At 33.6% G+C, this 23,807-nt stretch overlaps 2 protein-coding genes across 2 annotated transcripts; both read right to left on the bottom strand.

Annotated features, from left to right (window-relative positions):
- Nucleotides 1-5,369: 5,369 nt before the first annotated feature.
- Nucleotides 5,370-6,436, bottom strand: LOC137644995 (uncharacterized). The gene is made up of 2 exons (XM_068377861.1): nt 6,310-6,436; nt 5,370-6,053 (listed from the first exon to the last, which is right to left on the bottom strand). The coding sequence occupies exons 1-2, from the start codon at nt 6,338-6,340 to the stop codon at nt 5,497-5,499; spliced, it is 588 nt and encodes a 195-aa protein (XP_068233962.1). The 5' UTR covers nt 6,341-6,436; the 3' UTR covers nt 5,370-5,496.
- An 11,305-nt stretch (nt 6,437-17,741) lies between these two features.
- LOC137644997 (uncharacterized) lies at nt 17,742-19,222 on the bottom strand. Its single transcript, XM_068377862.1, has 2 exons — nt 19,065-19,222; nt 17,742-18,551 (listed from the first exon to the last, which is right to left on the bottom strand). The coding sequence occupies exons 1-2, from the start codon at nt 19,219-19,221 to the stop codon at nt 17,980-17,982; spliced, it is 729 nt and encodes a 242-aa protein (XP_068233963.1). The 5' UTR covers nt 19,222; the 3' UTR covers nt 17,742-17,979.
- Nucleotides 19,223-23,807: the final 4,585 nt, after the last annotated feature.

A 23,807-nucleotide genomic window follows, 5' to 3' on the forward strand; every position in this document is an offset into this window, starting at 1 on the left:
TAACAATGTGCGGCGACCAATTCAAAAACACTCTCGTCGGAAACTTTCTAGATAAACAAGTAAATAAACAAATGAATAATTAATTAAGAAAAATAATTAATCTTTACTTCGAACTACATTTGAGAAAATACCTTCATACTTTCTAAAAAAGATTAAAGGCACTTTATCTTTTACAATAAGTTTGAAATTTGTCAGGAGAAAAAAATCATCATTTGCTTATTTGGATTAATCAGTTTGAAAAGGATCGAAAAGTTTTGGTATCTATTTCAATATAGCGTAAACTTTGGCTAAAGAAAAAGTATATGTAACAAGGACGTATTTATAATGCAATATGTAATTACAGATTAGTTATTTTTTCCTGAGAGGACTTCGTTTGCAAAGAGAAATATGTTAAAATCAAGATTTTTTTAGGGTTATCTGTGTTCATTTTGTTTTACTTTAGAAATACATATTATACTATTAACATGTTTGCTTTTTACATTTGTTTCAGATATATTGCAAGATTCCCTGCAAAATCTCTTGAAAGTCTGAATATGTTTGACCGCCCATATAAAGGCTTAATGTAGATTTATGTGAGGGAGAGTTGAGCGTAGCGTGAAATAGGGGGTTTTGGTACCCTATGTGAGAACGGCCCCGAGTTGAGAGTGGTCGCTATGTTCTTGACATAGCCCAAGACATGGGCTATCAGGATATGTGAGTTTATCCTGGGGTGGTCCTGGCACCCGGCCTAAAAGGATTACTAAATATTCTAAACATCATGCACACTGAGTCAATTGAACAATGGTGTCAGATACTTATATCAAGATAATGAACATGTAGTTTAATGTAGGATAAAAGTCAGATTCTGAAGTACAAACATGTGAACCATTTTTGAAGTACTACCAACCTGAAGTGCTTACAATAACTTCCTTAGAAATAACAGGTTTCCAAAAATTTGAAAAAAAAAAACTCAAAATTTAATTCTTTTAATGATATTATATGGAAGACTGACTGTTTCTCATTTTTTTTTTAAATATTGGTTTCACCCTATAGGCAACATGAAATAACTTCACGTTGCTTCTGGTCTCTCTCTGGACATATACTGTATACCAGAGAAATCAGTAGGCTAATATCACCCAATATCAAACTAAAGAAAGGTAGATTCCAGAGAAACCAATATTTTTCATATGACTATTGATGGAAAGGCGATCAGAAATAATCATGGTAATCTATCTAGGTGCCATGTCCTCGACGTGGGCTGTCAATTGCCTCCACCCACCTGGTTCTGTCTCTAGCTCTCTGTATGAATTGTCCAGTTGCTACATTCTCATTTACATCTTCCAGTAAGCTGTCCAAAAACCAGGGTAATAAAACTAGAAAAATAAACACATGTACCGTTAAAAATAAACGATACAATACGAACTGAAAATGCTAAGCTAAAAAGGGAGAAAAACATTACTTATAACCTTGAAATTAAGTTTTTTAAAGCGCACCCACACCTTGCCCCATTGGTACCATATTCTTGATAGCTTTTGTGTATTTGTTTACGAACTCTGGCCCAAAATTAGTTCTTATTCAAATATAATTCTGTTTTATCTATTGAAATCCTTGGTGTCTTGTTCCTTAAAAATAGCGTGACTTTATTCTTTTTCTCCTGTCGTTTCACAAATCGCACTATAAAGACCTAGCGCAACAGATAATCAGTAACTATAATAATTTTTTTTAGTGAGGCAGATTTGCACCGACTCGCAGGGGTGCCCTTTTAGCTCGGAAAAGTTTCCTGATCGCTGATTGGTTGGACAAGATAATTCTAACCAATCAGAAAGCAAGAAACTTTTCCGAGCTGAAAGGGCACCACTGCGAGTTGGTACAAATGCACCTCATTAACAAAATTGAGTATAGATAATATCAGCTTAGTTAGAAATGAAGTTTGTAATTTTAACACTGAAAAGGATAACGCGGAGTCAAGCTGCCAACGAATCATAAAGAGTTCATCTGTAACATGACTGGTATGGAATGAACATCTTGGCCCCAATCTTCTCTCTCTCTCTCTCTCTCTCTCTCTCTCTCTCTCTCTCTCTCTCTCTCTCTCTCTCTCTCTCTCTCTCTCTCTCTCTCTCTCTCTCTCTCTCCATAATAAATGATAAAACTCAATTTCAAAATATATATCATCTTGTAAAACATTACAAGCTCCAATCTCTAGAGACATGATGTTCGTGAAGTGAATCTTTATCTCACTAAGAGTTGGAATTGTTGAAAGACAAACAGGCAAGAATGGAAGTAATAATGTGGTTTCTGGAATGGTTGCATGATTTCGGTAGGTTTGGATAAATGGATAAATTCGAGGAATTTAGAAGGTAAGAAGAACTAATTATGTTTAATAAATCAAAAGAATTATCTTGCAATTCCAATTTATAAAAGGGTTCAGTGCGCGGGCCAATACTCACTTGACAGAACTCTCTCAAAAATTTACGTTTTGGTTCAATTATTATTTTACTGGCGAATTTTGACCAACGTACATACGTACATACATATATCAAGGCACTTCCTCCAATTTTGGGGGGTAGCCGACATCAACAAATGAAACAAAAACAAAAAAGGGGACCTCTACTCTCTAAGTTCCTCCCAGCCTAACAAGGGACTCAACCAAGTTCAGCTGGTACTGCTAGGGTGCCACAGCCCAACCTCCCCCGTTATCCACCACAGATGAAGCTTCATAATGCACTGCTGCTACCTCCGCGGTCATCTAGCGCACCAGAGGAAGCAGCAGGGCCTACCGGAACTGCGTCACAATCGCTCGCCATTCATTCCTATTTCTAGCACGCTCTCTTACCTCTCTCACATCTATCCACCTATCACCCAGAGCTTCCTTCACTCCATCCATCCACCCAAACCTTGGCCTTCCTCTTGTACTTCTCCCATCAACTCTTGCATTCATCACCTTCTTTAGCAGAAAGCCATTTTCCATTCTCTCAACATGGCCAAACCACCTCAACACATTCATATCCAGTCTAGCTGCTAACTCATTTCTTACACCCGTTCTCACTCTCACCACTTCGTTCCTAGCCCTATCTACTGAGATACACCAGCCATACTCCTTAGACACTTCATCTTAAACACATTCAATTTCTGTCTCTCCATCACTTTCATTCCCCACAACTCCAATCCATACATCACAGTTGGTACAATCACTTTCCCATATAGAACTCTCTTTACATTCATGCCTAACCCTCTATTTTTTACTACTCCCTTAACTGCCCCCAACACTTTGCAACCTTCATTCACTCTCTGATGTACATCTGCTTCCACTCCACCATTTGCTGCAACAACAGACCCCAAGTACTTAAACTGATCCACCTCCTCAAGTAACTCTCCATTCAACATGACATTCAACCTTGCACCACCTTCCCTTCTCGTACATCTCATAACCTTACTCTTACCCACATTAACTCTCAACTTCTTTCTCTCACACACTCTTCCAAATTCTGTCACTAATCGGCCAAGCTTCTCTTCTGTCTCTGCAACCAGTACAGTATTATCTGCAAACAACAACTGATTTACCTCCCATTCATGGTCATTCTCGTCTACAAGTTTTAATCCTCGTCCAAGCACTCGAGCATTCACCTCTCTCACCACTCCATCAACATACAAGTTAAACAACCACGGCGACATCACGCATCCCTGTCTCAGCCCCACTTACTACAAATATATTAAAAACGATGTATTCAGGCCGAATCTCTCTCTCTCTTTCTCAGAATGTCATTTAGGACAGTATAACTCATGTATGGTCTTTTTTTTATTATTATTATTTTACATCGAACCATATCTGAAAATACTTTTTCTTTCATCGGCGACTTGAACAAATTAATGTCGAAATTCTAATGTAGCTGTTAACGGAAGGAATTGTTCAGCTGCGATACTCCAATAATTTCTACATGATTTTGCGGATTCATGATATATATATATATATATATATATATATATATATATATATATATATATATATATATATATATATATATGTATATATATATATATGTGTGTATGCGCGTGTATTCAATATTTGCAGTAGATATTCGAAACATCAAATGATAAAACAATGAAATATGGCAACTCGATTTGCAAAATTTTAATGCTTTCAAAAACACACCTTTGCTGTCTTTGATTCGTTAAGGTTGGGGAGGGCTCCGCCCATTTCATAGTACAGTAGTAGTAAGAAGAGCAACACCTTGCCTGTTTTGTCACGGGAACACTAGAGACATCTGATGAAAAATTTCCCCAGAGTGTCTGCGTTCTTTTTATTCTAACTGTACATATGCACACCATTGATTCTCTACGAAGTCTTATAAACATACGAACATACCGACTCTCACACACACACACACACACACACACATATATATATATATATATATATATATATATATATATATATATATATATATATATATATATATACACACATATACATATACACACACACACACACACATATATATATATATATATATATATATATATATATACATATATATATATATATATATATATAAAATCAATGTATGTGTGTGTGTATACAATAAGAGGGTAAGAGAGAATCGTACGCATTTCATGAATGGTTTTATTCAGGATGCATGAGAATTACATCGTTGAGGTCCACACGTTTTCATTCAGGAATGACTCAAATCTGATGTAGCCTTTTTCCCTATCTTGACTAACGGCTTGGCTCCCTACTCTTGGGTAAACAGAGGTTTGTCAGGTTTCTGGGGACGAGCATACAACGTCCTACCTAGTTGGGTTTGCGTATTAAAAGAGGGTGCAAGTTTGTAAGTAATGAGAGAGAGAGAGAGAGAGAGAGAGAGAGAGAGAGAGAGAGAGAGAGAGAGAGAGAGAGAGAGAGAGAGGAAGATTATCAAATAACTAGAATAACCTAAATTAATAAGAAACCAAATGCACACACATTCTATATATATATATATATATATATATATATATATATATATATATATATATATATATATATATATATATATACACGATGTTAAATAATGCTTTAAATTATATTAAGGGTTTAGTAATATTACGATTTATACATATCCATTTTATTAGAAATCTATATAGAAAGATGAAAATCTGAATAAGATTATATTACATATTCTTGCAGCCAAGGAGTTTCAGAACTGCAATTGTAGAAAATAGTAGATAGCAATGTGAGTTAAGAATCTTGTGCATACATACATACATACATACATACATACATACATACATAGATAAATAGATAGACTTTAGTTAGTGATTTTGTGTGAGCAAAAATATATATATATATATATATATATATATATATATATATATATATATATATATATATATATATGTATGTATGTATGTATGTATGTATGTATGTATGTATGTATGTATGTGCACAATTTACCCATATTAGTTATCTACATAATATCACATGGCACTTGTTTCCGCATTCAATATAAAAGGCAATGATGTAAGGTTAATGATAAACTTTTACTCGGGACGTCCGTAGTAGTTTGTAGGAGGAGTTGGAGTTCCTTCATCCCGTACCTCTGGGATGCCATAGAGCTGACCAGGGGCAGCGACTTCACTCTTGGATGAAGCATCAGCTTCCGCTTCCATTACTTTTCCGATGTCAGCATTGAGTCGAACAAACTGTTCAGTGGCTGCACAGTCCACGTTGAACCACCAGTCGCAGACGAAGTACTGCTGGTTGAAGATGGTGCCGTTGGGGCATAGGAAGGAGTCCTGGCGACCGTCGAACTGGCAGATGTGGAAGACCTGGCATTTGGCGTCGTCAGCTGTGTCGGCGTAATAGCCAGGGAATTCTTGCTCCTCACAGGAAAATCCTGTATCGGGAACCGAAGACAGGATAGGGTAGTCTTCGCCTGGGACGCCCCCACCAGGGATGAGAGCGGCGAGGGCAGCCACGGGGTCTTCTTGCAATTCCACGTTAACAGCTTCCTCCGCCCTCTGGTCAGGGGCACCATAGATGTTGCTGGGCACAGGTAACTCATAACCATACTGGGAGTGAACACCACCCACCACGGCTTGCAGAAAGAAAATATACCAACACTTGACTTTTTCACAAAATACAGCAAGGTATTTAAATAATCAATTCTAAATAAAGCTTTTAAATTACTTAACAATACAAAAGGACAAAATTAAGAAGCAAATTGAAAAAAATAAAATCTATCATATGGAAAAATTAACATGAATACCGAGCACTGAAATAAGTGCGCATTGTGATAACGTGAACCGTACCGTTATAAAGAACATAAAAATGCATCTTCCACATGAACTCACCCAACAACATAACTACGACGGACACTGCCATTGCAATTACGAAAATGAACGAGAAAGGATAAAGTTGAAAGAAAGGAGGGTTTCCGTTACAGGAGGCGATCGGATTCGAAGTGTGTCATTAGGTGAATCTCGGTGCCTCTATATACTGCAACAGTCTGAGCAGAAAGAAGAGGAGGAGGGGGAGGGATGGGAGGATTGGGGAGGGGTTAGAGAATCCCTTTCCTTTTGGACCTTCTGTCCACTTCAAGGATGCCCCAGTATTCTCTCCTTTCTCGTTCGATTCCAGTTGAAGAGGAAGAGTCGAGCAGATGATAGATCATGTCATGGACAACCGGTGTAAATTATGTTTGGACAGCACAAAGGCCAGATATTTGACCCTTAAAAAGACCATTTATATTAAAACTTAAGTAGGGGTAAAAAATTAGAAACTCCTCCTAACTCCCTCCCATTCTTCAAAATAACGTAACGTTCTAAAGAAGAAAATCGTTATAAATTCGAAATTTCCTTATTAATAACAGATGCTCATTTGTTATCGAAGCTCATAATGAAATACTTGGTTAAAATGAAACAAGTGGAACGCATTGCAATAAAAAAAAAAAACACGAATACTATTACAGTTACCTAGTTCATAGTAAATAAATAAACAAGTATAGAACACGATTACACATTATCTACTTTTAAAACGAAAATCCTCGGCATTACTTGAGCTACCTTCAGAACACAAATCACTTGTACGAGACACCAAATGAAGCAATAACAAACAATTTTCCGTCTCGACCCCGCAATTAGTGAATTACCTTTGTGACACGCGAGTTACGCCTCTGCCTCGGCATCACCAAGATCGTGACGGAGCAATTGATGACCGAGACGCCACTTCTCAGAGGAGCATCGGCCATAATACAGGGTGAGGGAAACATAATGACACTCCAAGAAAGTTAAGAACGACTGCGGAAAGGGATAATGACGAATTACAGTGTCATCGGAAGGGCTAATCGGAGGTGATGGTGTCACTGTACGTGACTGAAACGAATTGAAATAACTGTAATTCTGCTTGGAGATTAGATTTGGTGAGGGCGAATAAAAGTTTTGAATGGACATCTGATTGAAGTTTAGGTTATTGGTATTCTTTTTTTCTAAGGTGAAATCAAAGCATATAGACTTTATCATAATCGGTATCTGCAATTGTAATGATAAAAGAGCCACCCGATGAGATACTACCTCTAGAGTTATTGGGGCCTTTGACTGATTAAACAGTACTACATTGGATCCCTCTCTCTGGTTACGTCTCATTAATTTTTTGCCTACACACACACACCGAATAGTCTGGCCTATTCTTCACACACTCTCCTCTGTCCTCATATATCTGACAACACTGAGCTTACCAATCAGTTCTTCTTCGTTCAAGGGGTAAACTACTGCAATGTAATTTCTCAGTGGCCACTTTCCTCTTGGTAAGGGTAGAAGAGACTATTTAGCTATAGTAAGCAGCTCTTCTAGGAGAAGGACACTCCAAAATCAAGCCATTGTTCTCTAGTCTTAGGTGGTGCCATAACCTCTGTACCATGGTCTTCCACAGTCTTTGGTTAAAGCTCTTTTGCTTGAGGGTACACTTGGGCACGCTATTTCTATCTTGTTTCTCTTCCTCTGGTTTTTATGAAGTTTTTATAGTTTATATAACAGATCTAATTTAATTATTGTTATTACCTCTCTGATAGTTTAATTATTTGCTTATTTCCTTTCCTTACTGGGCTATATTTCCCTATTGGAGCCCTTGAGCTTATAGCATCATGCTTTTCCAACTAGGGTTGTAGCTAAGCTAATAATAATAATAATAATAATAATAATAATAATAATAATAATAATAATAATAATAATAATAATGATGATGATAAAAGAGTAATAGGTAAACACCTACGTCTTTTATCATATGTTCGTGTAAATGTATAATTACGGAATACACAGTTGCGTCTGATCGGAAGTGCCAGGGAATCTATAATAAAAAATTGATAAATAAAAAATATATAGCCATCAAAATATTACAGACAATATCAAGAACAATTATAATAATTATTACCAAACAGGATCATATGACCACAAAAGAATAATCAAAATGTCGAAATCCAGCGATGAGAACTTGAGAAACATTCTCGAAATCTCGATTACAAGGCAGAATTTCTACTTGCTGGAAAAGTGTAAAAAACTTGATTATATACAGTATTTTTTTTGGTAAACAACAAATATAGAAATAAAAAGTTTTATAACCCCTATCCATCATCTCTCAATGGATTAACATAAGATATTTAACAAGATTTCCTTATTTTATATTATTTATCAACTACCAGATTCATGTCTACATTGGCCTTTCACTATTTGTTTTGTAATAATAAAAATGGAATATTAAATATCATTGGAAGGAGAGAGAATTAATGAGGTAGAATCATTCAAATATCTATTAATTATCATCTCTAATGCAGGGTGTTTAGAATGGAAGTTTAATGAAAGAGTGAAAAAGGCACAGCTGACAATCAAAATATGAAACTACATAAAAATCAGGCTATATATTAGTTCAGTGCGATTTGTGTTACTGAATGGACATGAGTCGTGGTATGACAATGAAACAATATCCTACAGATTTTTCATATTTGAAAACAAACCCCCAAGAAAAATATTAGGGGTTAAATGGTAGGAAAGGATTAGAGTGAAAATACAAGAGATTACTAGAGTGCCATATATGGATGATATCATGATGAGGGGTAGATGGAGATGGTTTGGGCATGCTCTTTGCACTCTCCAAGAGAGATTAGTTCACCAAACTTACTGAGCTCCACAAGGCACTAGAAGAGTTGGAAGACCTAGGCCTACATGGCCGAGGACTATGAAGCGTGAAGTAGGAGATGATGAATGGAGAAGTATTGATTTAAAAGCTCAAATTAGAGACGACAAGCGAAATCTAACAGAGGCCCTTTACGTCAATAAGCGTAGGATGAGATGATGATGATGATAAATCCTAACAAATACTAGTCATAAACACAAGACAAACCTTGCACACTCATGCACAAGAGGACAAAATATTATGCGGCTTCACCCTAACAATGATAAATGTACTCACAACGGAAAACAATGGTCAAATTCTTCCATGAAGAGTGCACGATACGTAGCGAGGTTGAACAGACCGTTTCCATGTGTTTTATGTGTGTGTGTGTGTATATATATATATATATATATATATATATATATATATATATATATATATATATATATATATATATATATATATATATATATATTTAAAGAGAGAGAGAGAGAGAGAGAGAGAGAGAGAGAGAGAGAGAGAGAGAGAGAGAGAGAGAGAGAGAGAGAGAGTTTTCAAGCACTAATATTGCGAAATGTCGCAGAGCAGGTGCAAAAGTCCTTTAAAGATTATATCGAAATGTTTTAATTTCAAGGAATGAATGTCCATGAACTGCCAGGTGAACTTCCCTGAATATGAATGCTCCTGTAAAAGTTCAGTTAATGAAAATCTTTAATGAAATAGTCTGCACAAAATATCGTGTCGAACGTATCAGGCATATTAACACAGGAAGGCTACTCTTGTACGCATATGTATATGCCTCCTCATTCGAATGAATACATTCACGGGGTTTAGACTAAAAATTCAAGCGTCGGGACCCTTTCAGATATTCAGCAGTTGAAAAAAAAAAATTCATATTATGGAATAAAATTCACTAAAAAAAAAAAAAAAAAAAAAAATCTGGTAAAAACAAATAATTTACATGAAAACTTTCTGAAAGAAGTTAAAATTTTGCGATAGTTAAACCGTGAACAACGCTGAGAATCATCATTACCAGATTAGTAAACCTTCAACTCTCTGGGGCCTTACATTTAAGTAAGTGCAGGAAAGGGTTCTTTCATATAACTCAGTATGCAGTATTATGCAGAAGTTTCACTGATAGATGATAACGCATTTCAAATTATGTAAACAGCACTGATAAAAGTGCTGAGTCCAGGTCTTGTCACTAGAATCACCCAGTCGATGCGTAAAAAGAGCTATTGGGTCTGACGCAATCCTTTTACCTGCTACTGAACTCCATTTTCGAGAGGGTTGATCTCATCCTACATACATCCTAATTATATACACGCATCTGTTTGTCACACAAACATATATGTACACAGTTCAATTCTCTTAGTCGCAATTTAAATTTTTAATATTAAAATCAATCTATCTCTGGATTTTGGAGGATAACTTAAACAAATTTACCTTACAGCACAGCGTCTTGTTTTCAATTTTGTAAAGGTACAGAATACTTATTTGAAGACGAGGAAACTTCAACAAAATTATGCATCTGTCATGTTGAACAACGTTCCTATGAATAACAATAAAAATTGGTCATTCAAACTTTTGTTTGCTGTAAATGTGATACTGTCATGTAGGTCGTTCCACCATGGCTTGTAAAGCAAATGAGTATGACTAGTAAACGTTGGATAAATCCCAAGTGTTAAATTTACTTTTACGGGAATTTCGTAATGCACCAAAAGTTGATTCTTTTCAATTAAAAACAACTATTCATATAATACGTATCATCAAAATGTTAATTAATGTCCAAACTTCTTTGGACATCATTGGAATAGCTTCTGGACAGGATCTTGTTTTGTCAAATTTATATTATATTCATAATTATTCATAATGACCCCACATGCCTATCGAATAGGTTAAAATACCATAAACTTTCTTATTAAGTTTCCAAAATATAAAATGCTTGATACTTGGAGAAAAGAAATGAATAAACGAAGGCGGCTTTTAAACTAAAAAAGAAAAAATCACTATAATACACCGTTACCTTTCTAAAGGTTATCTAACAAATTATGATTATAATTAACTGGGGGGATATTACCCAGCCCAATAAGGTCATCTAATCACGGCTTTATATTTCGTGATATCCGTGCGTTCACAATATTGAAGTCTTACAGGCAGTTTTAGCCCCCACTACTGATGAAAATTGATATGGAGGTTTTCCCTTATTCTTGAATATGTGATTATCGTTATAAGCCCTTGTAAACAAATATTCTTTTAATCACTGTAACCTCTGTTACCTTTGTCACTCTCTATTTTACTATACTACGCAAGACCAAAGAAATATGAAATTGAATTCATGAAATGTTTACACTAACAAAACACTGTGAAACAACGATTGTCTAAAAAGACATAAACATCATGAATGTGAGGTCCTAACAAAACACAGGGTGAAAAAAAAATTGAGCTTTAAGAATCTACAGGAACAAACATCGTTTTTGGGAATTGGCACTGAATTTAAAGGACACCTTTGGAATGCTTCTGCCATTGAAGGCACTTTACCCTTTAATCAAAAGGCTAAGAGAAATAGTAGTACATGCAATTGATTTATCAATAGATCTCAGTTAAGAGGCCCTTAAGACTTATTTGCCATCTCTGCTTTAAAAAAAAATATTCTTTCAACGTTCAGCAGTGTTAAAATCCGAATCGAGTTTCTCATCAGGAAACTCAAAGTTCTTTACAACGATGTCAAACAACCTGCAGCTACAAATAAAATTAAATAACAACGACTTTATTTGAACCATTTAACCCTCTTACGATTTCTTATATTCACCATAGTGAGTATAGGAATGTGATATCTGTTGTTCCAGAAGGTAGTGTTCTTGGCCCATTACTTTTCATTCAATATATACATGAAATGTGGTTTGACCTAGAAAACAAGCTTGTTGGATATGCAGATGATGCTACTCTCTTTGCATCAATTCCATATCCTGAATATAGATCTGGGGTTGCTGGATCTCTTAATAGAGACCTATCTAAAATTAGTGCATGGTGCAAACTATGGGTTATGTATGTTTAATTCTAACAAACTCAAAGTATGATTGCAAGTAAGTCAAGGACAGTGGCTCCTCAATATCCGGATCTCAGCATTGATAATGTTTCTTTAACTTTGTATGACTCTTTTAAAATTTTAAGCGTGATTCTCGAAACACATTAGGTCTGTGTCTTCTTCAATTACACAAAAGATTAGCTTATCGAGAAAGTCTTTTAAGATTTTCGGTGACCAATCTATTCTGAAGAAGTGTTTTAATTCTTTCATTCTACCTTGTTTCGAATACTGTTCACCTGTCTGGTCTTTAGCTGCTGATTCTCATCTCAATTTGTTGGACAGAAACTTACGGTCTATTATATTTCTTATTCCGGATCTAGATATTAATCTTTTTCACTGTCGTTTGATTAGTTCATTATGCAAGTTGCAAAAGATTTTTTATAATTCTGACCACCATACTTTACATTCCGATCTTCCTGGACAGTTCAGTCCTGTTCGTAATACTAGGCATGCAATTAGTTCTAATAGTCACGCCTTCTCCATCATGAGGCTCAATACTACACAGTATTCTAGAAGTTATATTCCAGCTGTGACCAAGTCGTGGAATGATCTTCCTAATCGGATAGTTGAATCAGCAGAATTTCAAAAGTTCAAACTTGCAGCAAATGCTTTTATGTATAACAGGCTGACATAAGTCTTTTTATAGTCTGTATATGAACTGTTTTAATGTTGTTAATAATTTTTTTAAACATCTTATTTTAATTTTTCATTACTTCTTATATCGTTTATCTATTTCTTCGTTTCCTTGTCTCACTGGGCTATCTTTACCTGTTGGAGCTCTTAAGCTTATAGCATCTTGCTTTTCCAAATAATAATAATAATAATAATAATAATAATAATAATAATAATAATAATAATAATAATAATAATAATAATAATAATAATAATAATAATAATAATAAAGGATACATATAAATTCTATTTGTACTGACAATTTCTATTTCTACAATAATTTTTACAATGGAAAATATATGATCACACACACACACACACACATATATATATATATATATATATATATATATATATATATATATATATATATATATATATATATTTATACACACACACACACACACACACACACATATATATATATATATATATATATATATATATATATATATATATATATATATTTATACACACACACACACACACACACACACACACATATATATATATATATATATATATATATATATATATATATATATATATTTATACACACACACACACACACACATATATATATATATATATATATATATATATATATATATATATGTGTGTGTGTATGTATGTGTACATTGTACAAACTGTATAACATGGGGAATACTCACATGAACACACGATGTTCAGATCCAAAAAAATAATTTCAAGGAAAAATAAAATTACTCGGTAAATCCTGATTGGATTCTTTAAGAGAAGACGAGACTGCCCCGAAGTCACATAGTATTTTAATTTTTTCTTACGGTTTTATTGCATATATATAGGTACAGTATATATATAATATATATATATATATATATATATATATATATATATATATATATATATATATATATACTGTATATATAAATGAATCTACATCTACAGATAACTATATAATATTCAGGGATCAAACCACTAAATAAATACCGTACACGAGACTCTGGAACATGATATTGTACGCGATCGTGTGCAATAAAGAAGCGAATTACCCTTTTTATGGGGATGGGGCTGCAAAACAAGCTCGTTGCATATACAGATGATGCTACTCTCTTTGCATCAATTCCATCTCCTGAATGTAGATTTGGGATGGCTGAATCCCATAATAGACATATAGCTATAATTAGTGCAAGGTGCAAATCATGGGACATGAAGTTGAATCCTAACAAAACTCAAAGAATGATTGTAAGTAGGTCAAGGACAGTTGCTCCTCAACATCTGGATCTCAGCATTGATAATGTTTCTGTAACTATGTGTGACTCTTTTTAAAATTTCCGGTGTGATTCTCGACGGTAAGTTTGCTTTCCAGAAACACATTAGGTGTGTGTCTTCTTCAATTGCAAGAAAAATTGGTTAACTGAGAATGTCTTGTATGAATTTCGGAGATCAATTTATTCTGAAGTATTTTAATTCTTTCATTCTACCTTGTTTCGAGTACTGTTCTCCTGCCTGGTCTTCAGCAGCTGATTGCTACCTTATTTGTTGGACAGAAACTTACGGTCTATTAAATTTCCTATTCCTGATCCAGATATTAATTTATGCTACCGCCGTTTAATTAGTTCGTTATGCATGCTGCATAAGATTTTTCATAATTTTGGCCATTCTTTACATTTAGATCTTCTCGGACAGTAACCATCCTATTTGTAACGCAGTTAATTTTAATAGTTGGGCCTTCTCCATCATGAAGCTCAATACTACGCAGTATTAAAGCCATTTTATTCCAGTTGTGGATTGATCTTCTTAATCGGGTGGTTGAATCAGTAAAACTTCAAAAGTTCAAACATCCAGCAAATGTTTTTATGTTAAACAGGCTGACATAAGTCTTTTTATAGTTTATATATGAAATATTAGTTTTAATGTTATTACTGTTCTTAAAATACTTTAATTTTAATTGTTCATTACTTCACATATAGAATATCTATTTCCTTATTTTCTTTCCTCACTGGATTATATTTCCCTGTTGGGGCCCTTGGGCTTTTAGCATTCTGCTTTTCCAACTATGGTTGCACCTTAGCCAGTAATAATAATAATAATAATAATAATAATAATAATAATAATAATAATAATAATAATAATAATGGCCGACGACAAGCTGGATCTGAGAATTATGTCGAGCTCAGAGAGATGGCGCAGGAAAGAGACATATGGCGCGAATTCATTGCGGGTGTATGCATCCGTGGGTGGCAGAGGATTAAGACGAGATAAAATTCCAGATATACCTACTGCTGATTCTCTTCTCTTCACCCACTTCAGCATTGAAATCACCCAAAACAAATGTAAACCGAGTCATATGTTTTTTCATAGATGTCTCCCGATCTTCAGAAAAAGTTTCTATTTCTTCCTCTGGATGGAATGTTGTTCGTACATACTGTACGTTTGAATGATCTCCAGTTCATACTTCTTATTTAGTTTGATAATTAATCCTGCAATTCTATCACTCCTATTTCAAAAATTCTTCTGTTACCGGCAATATTTTTATCATTAAGAAAGCCCACTTCAATTTCTTTGCTCCTTTCGTGTCCTCTGAAGCAAAATATCTCTCTCACTTTCTCTATCTTTATATATATATATATATATATATATATATATATATATATATATATATATATATATATACATATATATGTGTATATATATATATATATATATATATATATATATATATATATATATATATATATATATATATATATTCTTACAAAGCTGGTCTAGTATAAGAGTAAATATCTTATGTATTTCATTTGTGTATTTAAGAGATGTAAAGCCAAAGCGTAAGGCTAGTTCCACACATGTAGGTTTAAGTAACGTATGTAAATTACACAAGAATTTCGTCATTCATTTCATTGTAGTTTCATTCAATTCAGTATATGTAAATTTACGTTACTTTCTAAGAATCAACTTTTTATTTCATGCAGTTTTGTTACGAAGTCTTATGTAATCTCGTTTAGATATGATGTATAACACACACGAGGAATGAGCATGATGGATTACATACTTTTTATGTTTCCACATGGTTAGATAGTGCATGAAAATTCTCTGAAGTAGATTTATTTAGTCTTTTTTTCTATTGTCCCAATGGTTGGTGGGCAGAGTTAGCTGACAGAGGGTTGCCTTGCAAGCAAGGTAAGTACCCCTTTCTTCAAATTACTACGCTGCCAACCTTACGCAGCTGGACTATGTCCCCACGCCACGAGAATGACCTATTAGAATTTTCAAGAATAATTAAGTCAATATATATTAGACCCTAAGAATGCATAAGCAGCAGAAGAGTTCCAGCCTATTCCATTGTAAGAGCCGACATCAGCCAGCCCTCTTTCCTCTTAAGTGCGAGTAGCGTTTTACAGTTAAACGTGATTAGCTATTTCTATCCAACATATATCGTGTATAGTATGTTCAAACTTTGATGGAATTTATTGAATGTTAATTAAAGTGTAGTATGTTAATGTAAGTACATCTACCATAAATTTTCTTAACTAGCCCTGTGAGATGTAGGTTAAACAGTGGTGTATTAATTTGCTTAACTGTTCGGTACCCTCGTATGAACCAAAAGACATAAGCAAAACGGTTACATATATGTAAATTTCAGTATTGTATGTTCATTAGTGTTAAAGTGTTAACTTTTCATGAATTATCAAAATTGAATATTTTCATAAATTAATTTCCAGTGAAACAAGTGATTGTATAATTTTCATAGAGTAACATTTTCTTGTCTTAGTCTAAGGTTTTGTTCAGATTTAATATTTTGAGTGATTTAATTTTGGTGTTAATTCTTCTGTATTATTGTTAATTTTTTATAGAATATATTTATTTTTGGGATGTGTGTATTATTTCGATCACCAATATTTTCTATTAGTGCTTTGCTTGTAATCCCTGACTAAGAACCGATGTAAGAGGATGGTTTTTGAATAATTCACATAAACAATCACCCAGTTTTGTTTTGAGTGTAACGTAAGAGACCTTTGGATATTCAGTTTTTATATATTGCCGTCTGGGAGCTGCGTAGTTTTCGCAGAGCTCAGGTAATACTTTTCAAGTGTAACAGACTTATGTAATATATCAGGCGAGTTTTGGAGCTCAGGAATTCATGTAATTCTCCAGCCCTAATAATATGATACATACATACATATATATATATATATATATATATATATATATATATATATATATATATATATATATATATATATACATATACTGTATAATATATATCGTTTTGTCTGTGGAGGCGATATTAACAGAACAATACAGAATTCTAGTATTCTCAGTGAGTCTTTATTGAGATGAAGTTGCTAGCCACGTGGCTTTCTATTTGATACCAGCTAAGTAAACTTATGACAGTAGTCTGAGAGTGAACTGGTTTCAGAAATCATGAGCAGGGTTGACTGCAAAAATTTCCCTATCTGGAAGACATACATACATACACACACACACACACACACACACACACACACATATATATATATATATATATATATATATATATATATATATATATATATATATATATATATATATATATATATACACATAATTATGCACATACAGCATACATACATACATACATAGAGCATATATATACATACACGCACACATTATATATATACAAATTTATATACATATATATATATATATAAATTTATATATATATATATGTATATATATATATATATATATATATATATATATATATATATATAGATAGATATAGATATAGATATATATATATATATATATATATATATATATATATATATATATATATAGTATATGTGAGTGTGTGTATGTGTGGAGCCGTTCTGGGTTAGATAAATACATTTAGGGTAATGCATATTAAACTTTATTCGCTTCAATAAAAGTCTCGTAAATAAATACAGGCAAATCATGTTCGGTATTCGAAATTGGTGCAAGACACAGACTAATTCGTTTCAAGGAAGTTCAAGTAGAAAGTGGAGAGAAAAATATAAAAGATAAGTAAGACGACGAGAATTCAAAAAGAGTTTTCTTGCTAGTAACAAAGGACTATCACATAGTACTTGGTAACTGCTGAGTGGGAGCTATCTTATAACCTATTTGGGGCACTATACAAGTTGCTGGGAGTGGTAGGAGGGGGAAGGGGGGTTGGTGTGTCCTGCACATCAGGAACTCCATAGAGCTGACCCGGAGCTACGACTTCGTTCTTGATTGAAGCATCAGCTTCCGCTTCCATTACCTTTCCGATGTCAGCATTGAGTCGAACGAACTGCTCAGAGGCGGAGCAGTCCACGTTGAACCACCAGTCGCAGACAAAGTACTGCTGGTTGAAGATGGTGCCGTTGGGGCAGAGGAAGGAGTCCTGGCGGCCGTCGAACTGGCAGATGTGGAAGACCTGGCATTTGGCGTCGTCAGCTGTGTCGGCGTAATAGCCAGGGAATTCTTGCTCCTCACAGGAAAATCCTGTATCGGGAACCGAAGACAGGATAGGGTAGTCTTCTCCTGGGACGCCCCCACCAGGGATGAGAGCGGCGAGGGCAGCCACGGGGTCTTGTTCCTCAACGACGACGGATTCCTCTGCTTTTAAGTCAGGTGCAACGATAGCGTTGTCGGGTACTGGTAATTCATATCCAACCTGACACTTGACCACTCCCACCATAGCTAAGAAATAATTAAAATATGTAGTAAATTACGGCACAGTACTAAAATATTTAATAAGGTAAATTCCTCTTATAAAAAGCTTGAAAGAAACAGTAAAATTCATGTACTATATATATATATATATATATATATATATATATATATATATATATACACACACACACACACACACACACACACACACACATATATATATATATATATATATATACATACATTTATATATATATACATACATTTATATATGTGCGTGTGGCATGAGTAAAATGTTATACTAATTCTACGTTTACCAACATATTTTGTACTTTTCAATCAACACTATAAAGTTGTCATGTACAAGCAAAATACAGGATTGTAAAGCGAAACCTATGAATCTTTGTATATTAAACATACATGTGACTTAAAATTTATGTCAAAGAAAAAAATCTAGTTTATCTTTCTCTTGCGTTCCTGAGACCTAAAGCTGCATATACGAAATCTAATAACGATAAGAAAATGCTTTGACAAACTCACCCAGAGCAATCAGCACTAGAGCTTTAATAGCCATGACGACTTCGGAAGACCTAAAGTGAAGAAGATTCAGGCGAGAGGAAAAAGAGAGGATATTATTAGCCTGCCTCAGAAGACGTTCGAAGGAGATATGTGATGGCAGAGGGTACCGAAGGTGCATTTATAGTGCCCATGGCTGGAGAGCGAGGAGGAGGAGAAAAGGGCCCGATGATGAGCATCCCTTTCGCTTTGATCCTCTCACTCTCCCTCTCTCAAGGATGCCCTTGTAACTTCTAGATCCAGATGACCAAGACGAAGGATGCTCTCGGTCACCCATCACATAAGTATTACGCCGAGGGAAGTTGAACTCAATTTTCATTTCGAAGGATCCTGGTATAGCTTTTACAATTATATTTTGACCAAAGTTCAAATATTCGTCGCATGATAATGCATATTTAAATTTGATAAATATAACAAAATCTAGTCGGTAATACGTAGGATTAATTCCAGAAAACTTCAAAACCACATAATTAAGATAACATTATAAAACTGAAATATACCGTGGAATATATATATATATATATATATATATATATATATATATATATATATATATATATATATATATATATATATATATTATATATATATATATATATATATATATATATATATATATATATATATATATATATATACAAATAAGCCATATATATTTTTGATACATTAATGTCTGGATTCTCTTAACGACCTCGGGATCAAAGCCCCAGGCGAAATCACACAAAGACAAAAGCTTGTGACCGGCCGGGAATCGAACCCTGGTCGGCAAGCTTGTATAGACAGTGACTAAACCACTTGGCCACGGAGAAAGAATATGAAAAACACGTCTAAATGTGCAAAATTTATCATATATATATATATATATATATATATATATATATATATATATATGTATATATATATATACGGTATATATATACTGTATATATATGTATATATACGGTATATATATATATATATATATATATATATATATATATATATATATACGGTATATATACTGTATATATATATATATATATATATATATATATATATATATATATGTATATATATAATGTGTGCGGGTGTGTGTGTATACACTTGGCAAGCTTCATTGACATATTTATTTTATATGTGTATGTATGTATGTATGTATGTATATATATATATATATATATATATATATATATATATATATATATATATACATATATATATATATATATACATACATATATATATGTACATATATATTCAAAAGTGCCAAACAGTTAAGTCACCGTAAATAAACACGAACGTAATCAAGTTTAAATAGAACCCTCCCTGAAGGCCATAAAGAAGAGTCTTGAGAATCCTCAATGAAAATTGCATCCCTTGGACATTATTGGCTGGCAAAATAAACCAATGAAAAGGCGAGACGTTTTTTCAAGTCCTGGCATTGGCTATCTTCAGGGAATACAGTAACCTGCTTGATCTCAAATGTGTTTTGCCTCTTTCTCTTTTCTGAGAGAGAGAGAGAGAGAGAGAGAGAGAGAGAGAGAGAGAGAGAGAGAGAGAGAGAGAGAGAGGAGGAGAGAGAGAGAGAGAGAGGAGAGGGGGGGGGGGAAATCGACGAAGGATGAGCTTTGGTCAAACACAAGTGAGGCCACCAAGCACTCTTACTTTTCAGACTCGCATTCATCTCAATTGACCTTCTTTTTATTTCTTTCTATTTCCTATATAGAAACAAGACGCAAACAAGGAGTGTTGACTTAACGATCCGCCGATCGCAAACAAAAGCGAACTTCTTCGCCAACAGATTAAAAAAGATTTCAATACATTTTTTGTATGTAAGACGAAGAAATGATTTAAAGTGAATAAGTTAATTGGATTTCGGCTAAGGTCCATACCAACGAAGAGAATTCTGATATCGATGCGAAGGACTAACGCGTTGATTTGAATTAATTTTCTGTGTCGAGAGCATCCGTGTCAAGGGAACCTTTAGAATTGAGAATACGTGTCTGAATAAGATATCAAAATGACCGAATGATATTGCGGTTGAAATAGCATTACCACTTCCTATGCTATTCTTATGGAGAATTACTTTTATATTGTTCTCTACTGTCTTTCATATCCCCTGCTGGCTGTAATCTCGCCGAATATACTTTGAACTGAAACGCAATATTTTACTGAATTTCTTTCGTCATTCTTGATTTCCATAAGTTTAGTCCACATTAGGTAACTGGACTCCCTATCACAGGTGGACCTCCACAATAATAGAAAAGTGTTGTCCTGACTTGCTAGATCTTTCTTCAACAGCTATTATACATATATAAAAAAATGAGATTTCAAAATATGCTCCACAGCAGATAATGTCCACTTGCTACCTGTGGTAATACTTGATATTCGATCGCTTTATATAATACATTCAAGAGAAGTTATGAGAGGCAACCACCGGAAGCACTCGATTATACTCAGCTGTGAGAACTTTTATCGTAGGAAGACCTTTAAAAATAAATGCTTTACGCATAAGAATACAAAATAATAACATCCTTATAACTAAACTTATTTGCTTTAATGAACATTATACAACATGATATAACTGATACAGAATGATCAAACAAAGAAAATAGAACTATTTCGTCTCATACTTATTTTTACAAGGCAAAGCCCGCACATTTTCAAGTCATAATCAGTGGCTTTGTCCAATCTTTTTATTCTATAATAAGGAAAAAAAGTAACAGGAGGGATTTATCTTATTTAATCAAATCTCCTATTGTCGTATGAATGACCGACACATCCTTGTCAGCATTATTGAGGAGAGGTGTTGCCTCGAAGCTGTTTTTTAATAAACTCTAAAGCCCGACCTTGCAGTTATATTGCACTAAATCAGATTTATATCTTTTACTTTTATCTACACTTTTTGATAAAGGTAAAGTTGATTTCAAGGATACAATTTATCATGCATGTATATTTCAGCCATAACAACCACATGCTGTAGCACACATTTAGTTGTCAAAAAATAAAACAAAATAAAAACAAACACCAGAGAACTTTCCTATCACTCTTGTTCGTTCATTTCACACTGAAATCTTTTTTACATACCGATTTTAGCATGAAAATGTGCATATGAAAAGGACTGGAGTACGAGACGACGTAGTCAAATAATTTCATCTGATAAAAGAGGCTGAGATATCAATGGAAATTACACATGGACGGTTTCAGAATACTAATAAAATTATTGAGAAGGATATATATATATCTATCTATCTATCTATATATATACATATATATATATGCATATATATATATATGTATATATATATATATATATATATCATATTATATTATATATATACATATATGTATGTGTATGTATGTATATATATGGTGTGTGTGTGTGAGGGTGTTAGAATAATAATCTTATCGGTGAATTCACTAAATGGCTGAGTGGATACGGTCACTGTCACCATAACTTTAACACAAAAGGCCAGAAGCTCAAAAACATCGTCAGCGTTAGAACACTTTCCATATATAATCTATTTTGGGTTAATTTATTTCTAAGAAAGATTACTTCCACATTAACGGGTTACTAGGAGCCCAAAAAAATTGACAGTATACATGTGTTACGTTTCAAAAGGTCTCTCTCTCTCTCTCTCTCTCTCTCTCTCTCTCTCTCTCTCTCTCTCTCTCTCTCTCTCATATATATATATATATATATATATATATATATATATATATATATATATATATACCTATATATATATACATATATATATATACATATATATATATATATATATATATATATATATATATATATATATATATATATATATATATATATATATATATATATATATATATATATATATATATATATATATATATATATAATGTGTGTATGTGCATACATGTGTATTACTTGCGAAAAACATGAAGAATCACAGCACTAACTATCTATACTGCGTAAATGTAAATGCAGGGACAATGAAACTGATATTGATTATGCTACGGAAGTAATTATAGAAGATAAATACAATGAAGGAATCATGTAAACAATGGTTTCATGTACTACAAATTAATATCGAAATTAATTTTCCTTTCTTATAATTGCATGGTTTAATCTAACCCTTTCCCTCACGGTCTTATCTACATATTCATTTGAACAGTATTTATGATAACTTTACACTGAACGTAAGAACAAGGTTTCCTTGGAAAATTTGAAAAATAGTCCAAATTATTCAAAGACAAAGATACTGCTCCCTAAGAAAAAATAATAACCGTATCTAATACTGGAATTTACTTTAAAACTGTATCCTACTAACAGTAATATTATTGTACAGTAACTTTCACAGTATGTGACCTCACTTGGTAACAGTGTTCGCCAATGGTTGAGGGCAACCGACATCTTCAAGGAATGAATATAGCTACAATTACTCTCCACCTTTAGTTAAATACATTTCATCCATCACACTTACCCAAGACGAGATCCCTTAGAGAGAGAGAGAGAGAGAGAGAGAGAGAGAGAGAGAGAGAGAGAGAGAGAGAGAGAGAGAGAGAGAGAGAGAGAGAGAGAGTATTATCATTAACCTAAATAAAAAAAAGCTCTTAAGGCTTGCAAATGACAATTGTGTGTTAGAATTAGTGAAAAAATAGAATTGCAATGTATTTCCCAAAGGAAAAAGAAAACGTTTTGACTGATTTTCTTTTGCACTTACCCTCCATTTTCTCTCTTCAGAGAAG

This window comes from Palaemon carinicauda, chromosome 8 (assembly GCF_036898095.1).
Source record: "Palaemon carinicauda isolate YSFRI2023 chromosome 8, ASM3689809v2, whole genome shotgun sequence".
Lineage (NCBI taxonomy): Eukaryota > Metazoa > Arthropoda > Malacostraca > Decapoda > Palaemonidae > Palaemon > Palaemon carinicauda.